This window comes from Mustela putorius, unplaced genomic scaffold (genome assembly GCF_011764305.1).
Source record: "Mustela putorius furo isolate JIRA1106 unplaced genomic scaffold, ASM1176430v1.1 tig00000139_pilon_pilon_pilon, whole genome shotgun sequence".
NCBI lineage: Eukaryota > Metazoa > Chordata > Mammalia > Carnivora > Mustelidae > Mustela > Mustela putorius.
The window spans coordinates 9,542,018-9,553,319 of NW_025421293.1; the positions used below are offsets into that span (position 1 = coordinate 9,542,018).

At 49.8% G+C, this 11,302-nt stretch overlaps 1 protein-coding gene across 1 annotated transcript in view; it reads right to left on the minus strand.

Annotated features, from left to right (window-relative positions):
• The window catches only part of LOC101694595 (myosin-16), a 60,131-nt gene extending 52,483 nt beyond the window's left edge, over window positions 1-7,648 (minus strand). The window contains exons 1-6 of the mRNA XM_004774950.2: window positions 7,439-7,648; window positions 3,760-3,903; window positions 2,108-2,264; window positions 1,452-1,479; window positions 1,032-1,128; window positions 186-278 (exon numbers count right to left, since the gene is read on the minus strand). Coding sequence (XP_004775007.1) covers window positions 186-278; window positions 1,032-1,128; window positions 1,452-1,479; window positions 2,108-2,264; window positions 3,760-3,903; window positions 7,439-7,648 — 729 coding nt within the window. The remainder of the gene's footprint in view (window positions 1-185; window positions 279-1,031; window positions 1,129-1,451; window positions 1,480-2,107; window positions 2,265-3,759; window positions 3,904-7,438) is intronic.
• Window positions 7,649-11,302: the final 3,654 nt, after the last annotated feature.

Here is an 11,302-nt window from a genome sequence, read left to right on the forward strand (position 1 = left end):
CTGATGTGGTTCTGTTTGATATAGAACCTGACAGATAGGACATTAAAAATCTCGGGAAGGAGATGCTGTGACTCTCTTCATTCTATTTGCATGTTTAAATCAGCCCCAATTTCCTTACCTGGAATGGGGTGACACCTATCCCCCCCTCCCCCCAAGGGGTCACCGTTGTGGCTGCTCACACTTACAAAGCGAGAGGAATTGTTGTTCCTGATGGTCTTGGCGTTCCCGAAAGCCTCCAGCACAGGGTTTGCCTGGATGATTTGATCCTCCAGGGACCCCTGACCCAGAGAGAAACACAAGGTTGGGTGCTGCCTGGAGAGTCAGGGCTTTCACAGCACTGTGGCTTTGGAGCCAGGAGCCAGGAGGGTAAGGGCCTTGGGAGGCCTGGAAATCAGGGCAGGAAGGAACCCGGGAAGAGGGCCACCACCTGATGACCATTCCCTGTGGCCCTGACATGGGAGGGGCACCTGGCAGATGACAGGCCTTGCTTCTTAGCTGTTCTGTACTTTGTGATTGCGGGAGAGACTCCTGAGTGAGCCTGAAAACCCTTCCCGGGGCATCCCTGGTCTTTCTTACAAACTCTCCTTTGCTTTGTGGGCTTTTATAGATGCCACTGGCCCAGCTGTTGCTCCTTGGGCCCGCTGGCCACCAGGGTCTGCAGAAGCAGCTGAGGGAGGAGCTGGTGTTCCCCTTTCTCCCCTGCCAAGCACCAGTGGCTCTGCCACATGCCTTTCTGGGGACGGACGTGAGCTGGGACAGTAGAATAGATCCTGTAGGAGGAGACCCAGGTCTGTGGCTTCCTTCTCCCTATGTGGTTCATCCTTCTCTCCAAGCCTGTCTACTCCTCTGTACAAAGGCCCAAACCCATAGGACAGCTGTGAGGATCACATGGGCTCTGCTGTGTGTGCCCTCCTGGGTGTGCCTTCCCGTGTGTGCCCCCCATGTGTGCCCATCTGTGCGTACCCTCCTGTGTGTGCCTGAACACAGGGTGGGCTGGCATGACAGACTCTGAGTGTGTCCGTTGGTCCTACCTTTCCATCCGAAGACTGTTTGCCGGTTCCTCCGACGTTTGCAAAGTACTGAATGACCTTCTTCGTGTTCTCAGTCTTGCCAGCACCAGATTCTCCACTGCAAGTGGAAAATAGAAGCAGACAAGTGAAGCACAAAGAGGGGATTGGCCACAGAGAAGCAAAGCAGTAAAAGTTGCAGCCTGAGTGTCACCATGATTCACCCTCAGCCAGGACAGGGACAGACAGTGGGGGGTGGGGTTGGGGGACACAGAGCCCCCGCCCAGTTTCACAGGTGCAGCCTTGATGTCCTGCTAAGCCCACTCACAGCCTGCAGATTTCCATACAAAGTCCCACCAATTAATTCTAAGAAGGCTTAATTACATGTGTAAGACACAAACCTAATTATATGTATATAGACTGAGAGACAGAAGGGACACTTACGTGATTAGCATAGACTGATTTTCACGATCTGCAGGGAAGAAGACAGCAACAGGAAGATGTAATTAGGAAACACTTAGAAACTAGACATTTGACATCGCCATGGCCAATCAGTCCGCATCTGCCTGCATCCCACTCAATGCATCCCGGGAGGTAGGGTGCAGCGACCACCAGAGGCCCAGCCCCCTGTGTCCGGTGGGGTCCGTGGCCACGTGCTTGCCACTGCAATGTTCACCTCTGCAGAAAGGCCCCAAATTCACCAGCCCCATTCTATATATTTATCCAGTCATAAGCCACATAAAAATCACTTCATGGGCCACCATGCTACAATGCAGAGATCATACAGGGAATGGTTAAGTGTGGACTTGAATCCTGGGCAAGTTACTTAACCTGGCCTTCCATGTTTCTGTAAAGCTTAGAAGGGATGCGGTGTGAGGTAGGGCCGGTACTTAGCAAGTGCCCTGCACCCTTACCGAGCCCGGGTACCCAGTGTTAACATCACACCCTGCTGCTTCTCAGCACGTAGTGAAGAACTTCAATGGGTAGCGTGGAGTCCGGGTTGGGATTGGGTAGCCCGTGGTTCTAAAATGTTCGGAGCCAATGGCAAAAAGAGTTTTTGTCGCCCACCCTGAGAGCCCTAGAGGTCCTGCTGTACTCACTCATGAGCATGTCGTGGTAGGCGTTGTCAGAGATGGAGAAGAGGTGGGGTGGCATCTCGGTGCGCTTTTTGCCTTTGTACATGTTTGCCACGCGGGCTCCGTAGATGGGCAGCCACTTGTAGGGGTTGACTGTCACACAGAACAAGCCCGAGTAGGTCTGGTGGGAGGTGAGGAAGACAGTGAGCTGGCCTTTCCTCCTGACGCCCTCTTCCCTCCCAGGCCTAGCCTGTCCTAGAGCAGCCTGGGTGGGGAGGGCGCTGCCAGCCTGGAGAGGTACAGCAGCATCCCCTCCTGGAGGCAAAATCGGTATTGGAGCATCTAGTCAGCGAGCAAAACAATCCTTCGCTTTCATATATTTGTTTCATTTTCTTCTGGTTTAATTATTTGCATAGATAACACAGTCACTGCAAGGGCAAAGGTGCAGGAAAAGGTCTCCCCAGCTCCTCGGTGTCGCAACTCCTCCTCCCTCTGGGGAAGCACTGTGTTAATTTCTCACACCCCCTTCCATGGTTTTTGATGCGTATACAAAGAAATCCAGGGATGTGTTCTTACCCACCCCACTTCTTGTTTTTAAAGCAAAAGATAGCTCTCTATAATACTGTTCTATATCTTGCTTTTTCCGTTTAATCTATCTGGGAGATTTTCATGAGAATTCACAGGGAGACTTCTGGGGTGTTTTAACAGCGGCAAAGCCCTCCCTGGGTGGACACGCCCCCCACCCCCACTCCACCCCCAGTGGGCAGCTGGATTTGAACTACTCTTAAGAAGAGGCACCATCTTCTCTTTTCATCACAAGGCAATTTTGTAAGGAAATTGTCCCATTAAGGAGAAAAGAAAATCAGAAAAACCAATGAAGTACTAGAAGAAAGGGGAGAAAAAGGGAGGGCAGAAAACAGCCCCGTCCGTGGGTCCCCACCCATGAGTTCCAAACTGTCTTTCTCCTTGCTGGACCCTCACATCCACCTGAGAGCCCAGCCCCGACCCCGTGCCTCTTTTCAGTTAGACTTTAAAACCTTCCGCCTTGACCCAAATGGGAATAAACGCCTCCCTGCCTGACGCCAGCTTCTTCTTAGCATAGCTGCCATATATGTATTAAGTTTTTATGAGGAATCTTATTAAATAGAAAGTGACCCAAAGGAAGAGAAACAAAGATGAGATAGAGCTCACTTAAGGAGTTGAGAGTAGGACACACAGTGTATTGCCCTGAAACCCCTGCCACAGAGCCACTCTTTCCCGCCAGTCCTGTCTGAGGGTGGGGGTGAGGACAGACAGCAGACGGATGGATGGATGGATGGTTGGTTGGACGGATGGACAGGGGGTGACATCTAACAAGGCCATATGATGTCACCAGAGGGAAAATGAGTCTTGATGGGAGAGTCTGCAGTGGGGTAGTGAGGACAAAGACTCCTGGGTGGCAACCTCAGCAGAAGGTATACCAGCTGCCCGTGGAGATGGCACCATCACTGAGACATTGAAGGCTTGGAGTGGAAGTTCTAACGCGTCAGAAACATGGTTCTGTGCCCTTGTCTGAGCCATACTGTGTGACGGTTGCTAGGAAGGTAGAGTAGCAGCTGTGTCCTTCCCATCAGGAGGGGTGCAGAAGGTCAGCAGCCATCACCCGTTGTCCCCACCGCCAGCCCCGGGGAACTCACATAGATCCTCATGTTGGTGTAGCGTTGGCGTAGATTGTTCAGGACGCTGGCCTCATTCAAGAAAGTCATGTCTGCCATGTCACTGGCTTGGTAGAATTTGGGTGGGTTCATCTGCTGGACATCATCCTTCTTCACAGTGAGAGTCTGGGTGGGGGAGTGTCAAGGCACAACAGGAATTAGGGAACAGTATAGTCTGCAGCCATGTCAGCCTCTGGCACAAGGTACCACAGACTCTCTGGTATCTTGGAACGAGCTGGAGTCAGGTGACCAATGGGCCTGACTCCTGATCCAGCCATGTCCCACTGTGAGGCTTGGGCTGATGAGAGACCTCCAAGGCCACCCTAGTCCAGATTACCATTCCTCTGAAAGAGGGATCACAGGAGCTTCCTTGGCTGGTGGCAGGGAGAACTATATTAACTTAAGCAGGATCCTATAAAATACCTTATAAGCTATTAAGTTCCATCCCTACATTCAGAGCACCTCTGGACCCTGCTTCTCTTCCTGCCAAGTCCATGCTGATAGCTGAGCAGAACTTGCTTTTCAATCCCAGTGACACTTTGCAGAGGCGTGACTCTTGGCTCTCTGCCTTGAGAATTGGCAGTGGTTTCTAAACAGCGTGAACTTTTTCATTGAAAAAAAAAAAGGAGGGGGCGCCTGGGTGCCAGTTGGTTGAGAGTCTGGCTTTTTTTTCCTTTTTAATTTTTATTTATTTATTTATTTATTTATTTTTAAAATTTTATTTATTTGACAGACAGAGATCACAAATAGGTAGAGAGGCAGGCAGAGAGAGAGAGAGGAGGAGGAAGCAGGCTCCTTGCCGAGCAGAGAGCCCGATGTGGGACTCGATCCCAGAACCCTGAGATCATGACCTGAGCTGAAGGCAGAGGCTTAACCCACTGAGCCACCCAGGGGCCCTTTTTAAAAAAAGATTTTATTTATTTATTTGAGAGAGGAGAACATGAGTGGGAAAAGGGACAGAGGGAGAAGGAGAAGCAGACTCCCCAGTTGGTGCCAAGCCCAACATGGGGCTTGATCCCAAGACCCTGAGATCATGACCTGAGTGAAAGTCACACGTTTAACCAACTGAACCACCCACGTGCCCCTGAGCTTCCAACTCCTGATTTCAGCCCGGCTCATGATCTTGGGCTTGTGGGATCAAGTCTCTCATTGGGTTCCATGCTCAGTATGGAGTCTACTTGTCCATCTCCCTCTGCTCTTTCTCTATCTCTAAAATAAATAAGGGGTTGCCTGAATAGTTCTATCAGTATAATAATAATACTATATATATATATATAATACTATAATATATAACAATAATAATAAAATAAAGTAAATAAAATCTTTAAAAAAAAGACATTTCCCTGCTCCCCTCAAGCCACCTTAAAGAATAAAATTGAGGGGCGCCTCGGTAGCTCAGTGGGTTAAGCCTCTGCCTTCGGCTCAGGTCATGATCTCAGGGTCCTGGGATCGAGCCCTGCATCTGGCTCTCTGCTCAGCAGGGAGCCTGCTTCCCCCTCTCTCTCTCTGCCTGCCTCTCTGTCTACTTGTGATCTCTGTCTGTCAAAAAAATAAAAATAAAATCTAAAAAAAAAAAAGATTTGGGGCACCTGGGCGGCTCAGTGGGGTAAAGCCTGGGCCTTCAGCTCAGGTCATGATCCCAGAGTCCTGGGATGGAGCCCCACATCAGGCTCTCTGCTTCCTGCTTCCCTTCCTCTCTCTGCCTCTCTCTGACTACTTGTGATCTCTCTGTCTGTCAAATAAATAAATAAAATCTTAAGAAAAAAAAGAGATTAAATTTTAAAAAAAGAATAAAATTGAAAGCAAGTGAGCAAGCAAACAAGACCATAATAATAATAATAATAATAATAATAATAATAATAATAATACAATGAATCCTGAGCAGTTAATGTGTCAGGGTAAAAGTAGTAGTACAGGGTTAGGATCCTGGAGTGTCTGTGCACGGCAGGCAAACTCCATCCTCCCTCTGCGCCCCAATTTCTTCATGTGTAAATGAAAACCAGCACCAGCTCTTAAGTTCCAGCATCTGGGACCAAAGCTTAAGCCATGTGATCCAGAAAATAAACATCTTTGACAAGCTGCCTATAGCCTGAGATGTGGGGCTTGAACAAGCACTGGGATTTCTGGGACTTTTAATAATTTATGAGTCCACTAGGCAGATAACTTGAAACCTTGACAGTTCTGGAAAATCTACCCACTAATGGTCACCACACCCATGGTAAATCAAGCTGGGTTTTATTCCGAGTCCATTTTGGGGAGTTCCCAGATCTCTGGGCCTTGCCTTCAGGCAAACACTTCTCTCTCTCCCTCCCTCTCTTCTCCGTCTGTCTGTCTGTCAGCGGAGGCAGAGGACAGGGGCCTTTACCTTTCTCTTAGAGGTCAGGTGAGTCAGTCTTTGTCCCAGACCTGCGGTGTCACAGAAGTTATGCGCGGTCCTTAATGTCTATCCTAACCGGGCCCCCTGGGGATCCAAGCTCTCGTACATTACACCTCACAACACCACAGTGCTCTGCCCTTCTGAAAAGTGGGTTCTCCAGAGAAGTCAGCTTGACTTTCATGTTCCAGTCCCCTAGAACCTGGGGATAGCCTCATTTCCCTGCTGCTGCTCCCCTCGAAGTGAAGCAAAGCACAGATCTCAGCTCAGCTGCTGCATGTTCTGATTGCAGATCTCTGGCCTCTTGTCTTCCTGACATTGACTGAGGACCAACTCCTGCTGCTCGGCCCACCACCAAGAAATGGCCTTGTGACTTGGGGACATGTGGGTGTTTGAGCGCAATACAGCTAGGTTTGAATCTGAGCTCGGCATTTGCTGTCTTTGTGACCATGGGCCACTTACGTAGGTCCTCCTTCATCCGTTATAAAATAGTAACTCCTAAAATCCCACTACATAAGATTATTGAAAGGATTAAACGAAACATCCAGTGCCTCACCAGGAGTCTGCCATAGGGTAACGGTTTAATGAACCAAACTTTCTATCCATTCTCTCAAGTCACCCCCACAGTCAGAAAACAGTGGAGACCAGTAGAGAGAGAGGTGTGCTGGTAAACCAGCTCTAAGGGTTGGTGCGTGCGTTGGGGGAAATCCCTGATTTATACCATTTGTCAAGACATCAAGCTGCCAAAAGTTTAATTCTCGGCTGCAAAGTCCCTGGTTGTTTAGCATTGAGTGTTGGGTCCTCACAAGCCAGGACAAGCCAGCTCCAGCACTGCCGCCGTGCAGCAAGGGACGCTGAGCCTCCATCTGTGGGCAGGCAGGTGGAGAGCTCCCTGAGTCAGCCAGGGTGTTCTGAGCCCTGCCTCACGTTCCTCATGTCGCTGTGAGCACACAGTGCAACTGCGGACGTCTGCGATGCTTACTGCCGTGCCCCATGAAATCCCCATGAAAGTAACTCTCACACAATCTCGTGCACACGCATGCTATTTCAGAGCATACCTGTACTTGCGTGTGTCCTACCATGTTGGAGTCTCTACTGGGGAATAGTCAAAGCTCAGGGAGGGCAGGTGTCTTGCCCAGGGCCATAGTTCAAGTGTAGTCAGGTCAGCACACAGGACTCAGAGGCATCTGCCCTCTTACCATCCTGCCTCTTGAGCATGGACAGCAGAGCCTGGGTGTCTGCCACTCCCTAAGCTCAGTGTCTTCCTGGAGATTATTCCCCACTCACCTGGTTGTTGACTGTCTTCACGGTGACCTGGTCACCCTGTTCAGACTGGATCTCCCCAGCAACGAAGCCCTCTTTCTCGTCTTTGACCCAGCAGGACTTCTTGATGTCATAGGGCTTGTTCATGGCTTCAATCCTCTCCTTTTCTGGAGGTGCCAGGAAGGGCATCGGGTCCACATCGTCCCCACATTCACCTTTGTATCCACCAGGCATCGCGGCTTGGCTGATGGAGGAGCAGGAGGGAACCAAGGGAGGGAACCAGGGCTTCCCTGGGTGCTGTAGGGAAGAGCAAGGACAGTTCGCCAAGACTGATGGGTAGGTTGCAACAAATGCCCCAAGAGAGATGGGGTTGCTTCTCTCAGGTCACTTTGGAGGTCTTGTGGCATTAGGTCTTAATAATCAAGAATTAGAAATTAGTTAATAGCACCTCAGAGTTGTTATAGCCCCCCACCAACTGCAAAATACTTTTGTCACCTGTCCTCTCATATGCCTCTCACACTAAGGCTGTGAGGTAGGGATCAGGAAACTCATTTTATGGAGGAGAAGAAGAGAGCCTGGGGAGGCTAAAGCAAGGATTTTAACCATGAAATTGGTATGAGAAAACAATTATTACTTGGTTTTGCTTTCCCTTAAGGTATGAACAGAGGCCACAAAGCACAGTAGGACCCCAGTAACACAGTTCCTGTTGGGTTTGTCCCCAGCAGAAAGCACAGCTAATCTTTCGTTTTAGCCTGGCTGTAGACATCTTAAAATATTATTTACCCTCATCTCAAATTTGAAATCATGGTCTTATTAGATCCTGAGTTAGCTGTTATTTAAATCTACTTATAAAGAAGTATACTTTTAATTACTATATCACAGGGTAACTTGTAAATATTTTGATAACTGTATTTTAATACAATCGGTTTCCTTTGCAACCCCATGTATTTTTTTTTAAATGTATTTAAAAATAGTAATCTTTGCTGAGGTCTATAGGCTTTGCCAGATGCTAAGCAAGTGGTTGGTCCAGAATAATTGCCCGGATTCAGGGATTACCTCTCTTAAGATGAGGCCAGCCTGGAGGCAAGCCTGGGCCGCTAGGTCTCCAAACCCAGAGAATTTCACCAAACCACTAAGAAGAAGAACTGGGGATTCATGGCAGCAAAGAGAGAAGTCCGGGGGATCCCAGTTTGTCTTGGGGGTAAAGAACCTTCTCAGAAGTTTGGGGAGGGTGTGGTTCTGAGGCCCTTTGTCAGCAGTGCTGTTCTAGAGGCCGAGGACAGCGCCCAGCTCTAAATAAGCCAGCTGGGGATGGAGGGTCTCAGAACTGTGCCTCCCAGGATCCCCGCTGCCCTGAGCTATCCTCTGGAGGGCTCCAGCTTTTTCTGTCAAGGGCTCTGGTTTCCAGAAGAAGCTGACCGAGGACAGCCAAGAGGGGGCGGCAAAACCAGATACTTGCTCCTGGTCTCATCTCTCTGTGGGGTCCCTCTCTCTTTGGGCCCCCCAGCCCCAAAGCTGGTCTGTTTCACAGAAAATGAGAACGAGAGGAAGGAGGTAGGCACCCTGTGCCACCTGGTGATGCCTGTGTTCCCACTGGACATAATGAACGTCTTACATTCAGGTAGTAAGGTGCATAGGATTACCAAGGAAACAAATGGTATTAAAATATAATTAACAAAATTAAGTAAACCTGCTTGATACAGTAATACGTATCCTCTTTCCCTAACGCATCAAATGACATGTGGGTCTCACAACCCAACAGCATTCTGCAGCAGTGATGGGAACCAACAATTTTTCGAGCTCTCTGCAACATTGTCCTGTGCTATGAAAACATAAGTCACAGGTGCTGAGGACTGTGATTTGTCGCCTGTGTTACAAAGGGGAAGGAATGAATGATACATTTCTGTTAAAGGATGGAATTGTTTCCCCACTGAAGACCCCAGAGCTGGGGTGAGAACCCTGCCTGACTCATCCTGAATCCTGTCCCGGGGGAGCACTGAGCTGGGAGTCCTCAGTGTGCCCAGAGCTTCTAGCAGTGCATCCAGCACCCAGGAGACTTGGCCCTCCCTCGGCTCTGCCACAAGTCACCTTGGGCAGTGTGGAGGCTGCATTGGGCCTCCTCCCCCTCCCCCGTTCTGGAAGAGAGGATTGCTCAACATAAACTTCCTTTTGTCATGTGTTGTCCCCAATGGCTCCGTTGCATTGTCTTTTTGCTGCCTCATTTTCCTGCTTCTGTTTAACACAGATGGAAGCCACCAGGGAAATGAGACCAAAATCCACATGAAAAAGAAAATGCAAGTATCAGCAAAGTCAGATTAAAATGCATTAGAGTTGCCATTAAAACAAAGCAACTGCTCGCGTCTGAGGGCTAGGTACCTTTTTAAATTGTTCTAATGTGGGAGGAAGGGCCAGAAATTCTCCTTTGTTTATTCCCATTAGGCTGCTTCTGTGTTTTGGTTTCTTTTTTTTTTTTTACGATGGTTTTGCCAGGAACCATAAGCCAAGCTGTCATTGCTATTGTCCTGGCCTGGGGGCCTGGGGCATAGAACCCCTGGGACCAGCCCCCCACCCTCCCAGCTGTACAGGCTCTGACGCTGGGTTCCACCCCTCTTAGTGACCATAGTCCGTTGCTCAGCAGTGAGTCCAGCTCTTAGTAGTGAGCCCAGGTCCCCCTGTATATTCAGGCTACTCCTGGCCCTGCAGACAACAGCTCTCCCCAGGCATCTCTGATAACTAAGACCCACTTTTTCTTTCTTTCTTTTTTAAAAATTTTAAAGTTTATTTATTTATTTACTGGGGTAATTTCTCTACTCAACTTGGGGCTCGAACTCCCAACCCTGAGATCGAGTCGCGTGCTCTTCCAACTAAGCCAGCCAGCCAGACACCCCTCAGACCCCATTTTTTAGCATCATAAACCACAGAACATAGAAAACACTCAGCTCAAGAAAACATTCAGCAAAAGCTGCAGGGGGCCTGGGGGTGGGGTGGAGGAGCCGAGATGCATCACCGTGTGGAAAGGGCAGGGCTGGGATTGAGCCCTGGGGGAACCCAGCACCTCGCTCCCCCAACCAGGGAAGTCAGGTGGTGCAGTGAAGTGCGGCTGGTCAGGGTTTGAATCCCAGCGCTGCCCTTGTCTCACCGTGGAATGCAGGTGGAATGCAGTTCGAGCCCCAGCAGCTAGCTGCCTCCTTGCCCGCAGGTCCAGGCTCCTTGGAGCGCTGAATGATATGCATCTTCTGCAGCCCAAGGCTCTAGAAATGCTCGCCTCCTGCTCAGCCTCGCTAATCTCTTGTCAGTCCACCCACTTTCCTCAGGTGGCTCCTCCAGAGCACCCATCTCCCCCTCCACCCCCCGCAGCCTCGATGGTACCCACCTGAGACCACACTGGAAGAGACTGGGTGCCGAGCAGAGGCTGGCCATTCCCTTTTATACCTGCCCAACAGGTCTGAGCCAGCAAAACCTTAAAAAAGAAAAGAACCCCTTAGGGCTCTGGTTGCTCAGCTGGCTTTACCTTCCAGAGTTAGACTGGATGCTCCCAGGTCCCTCAGGGGGGATCAATGAATGCTGTAATTTTAGGACATTCTCCTTCCTCCCATTGCCCTTGTGGGGAAACTGATGACCTCAGCCCAGGGGTGCAAGCTGTGGGCAGAAATAGAACAGTTGGCTAATGTGTTTTCTCCTTAGAGCTAGGACTCTGCCCACGGAGGGGATGACTCTCAAGGAGGAAGACCTGGGTTGACTCATCCAAAGCCGTTGGCATGGATGAGCCCAGATAACCAGTGGGTTGATGATTTTGTCAGTCTGGAAGGCCAATGTGAACTTAGACTTCACTCATTTGATCACGGCCGTGGGCCTCCTCCAGCTCGTTATGGCCAGCAGTGCCAGCTT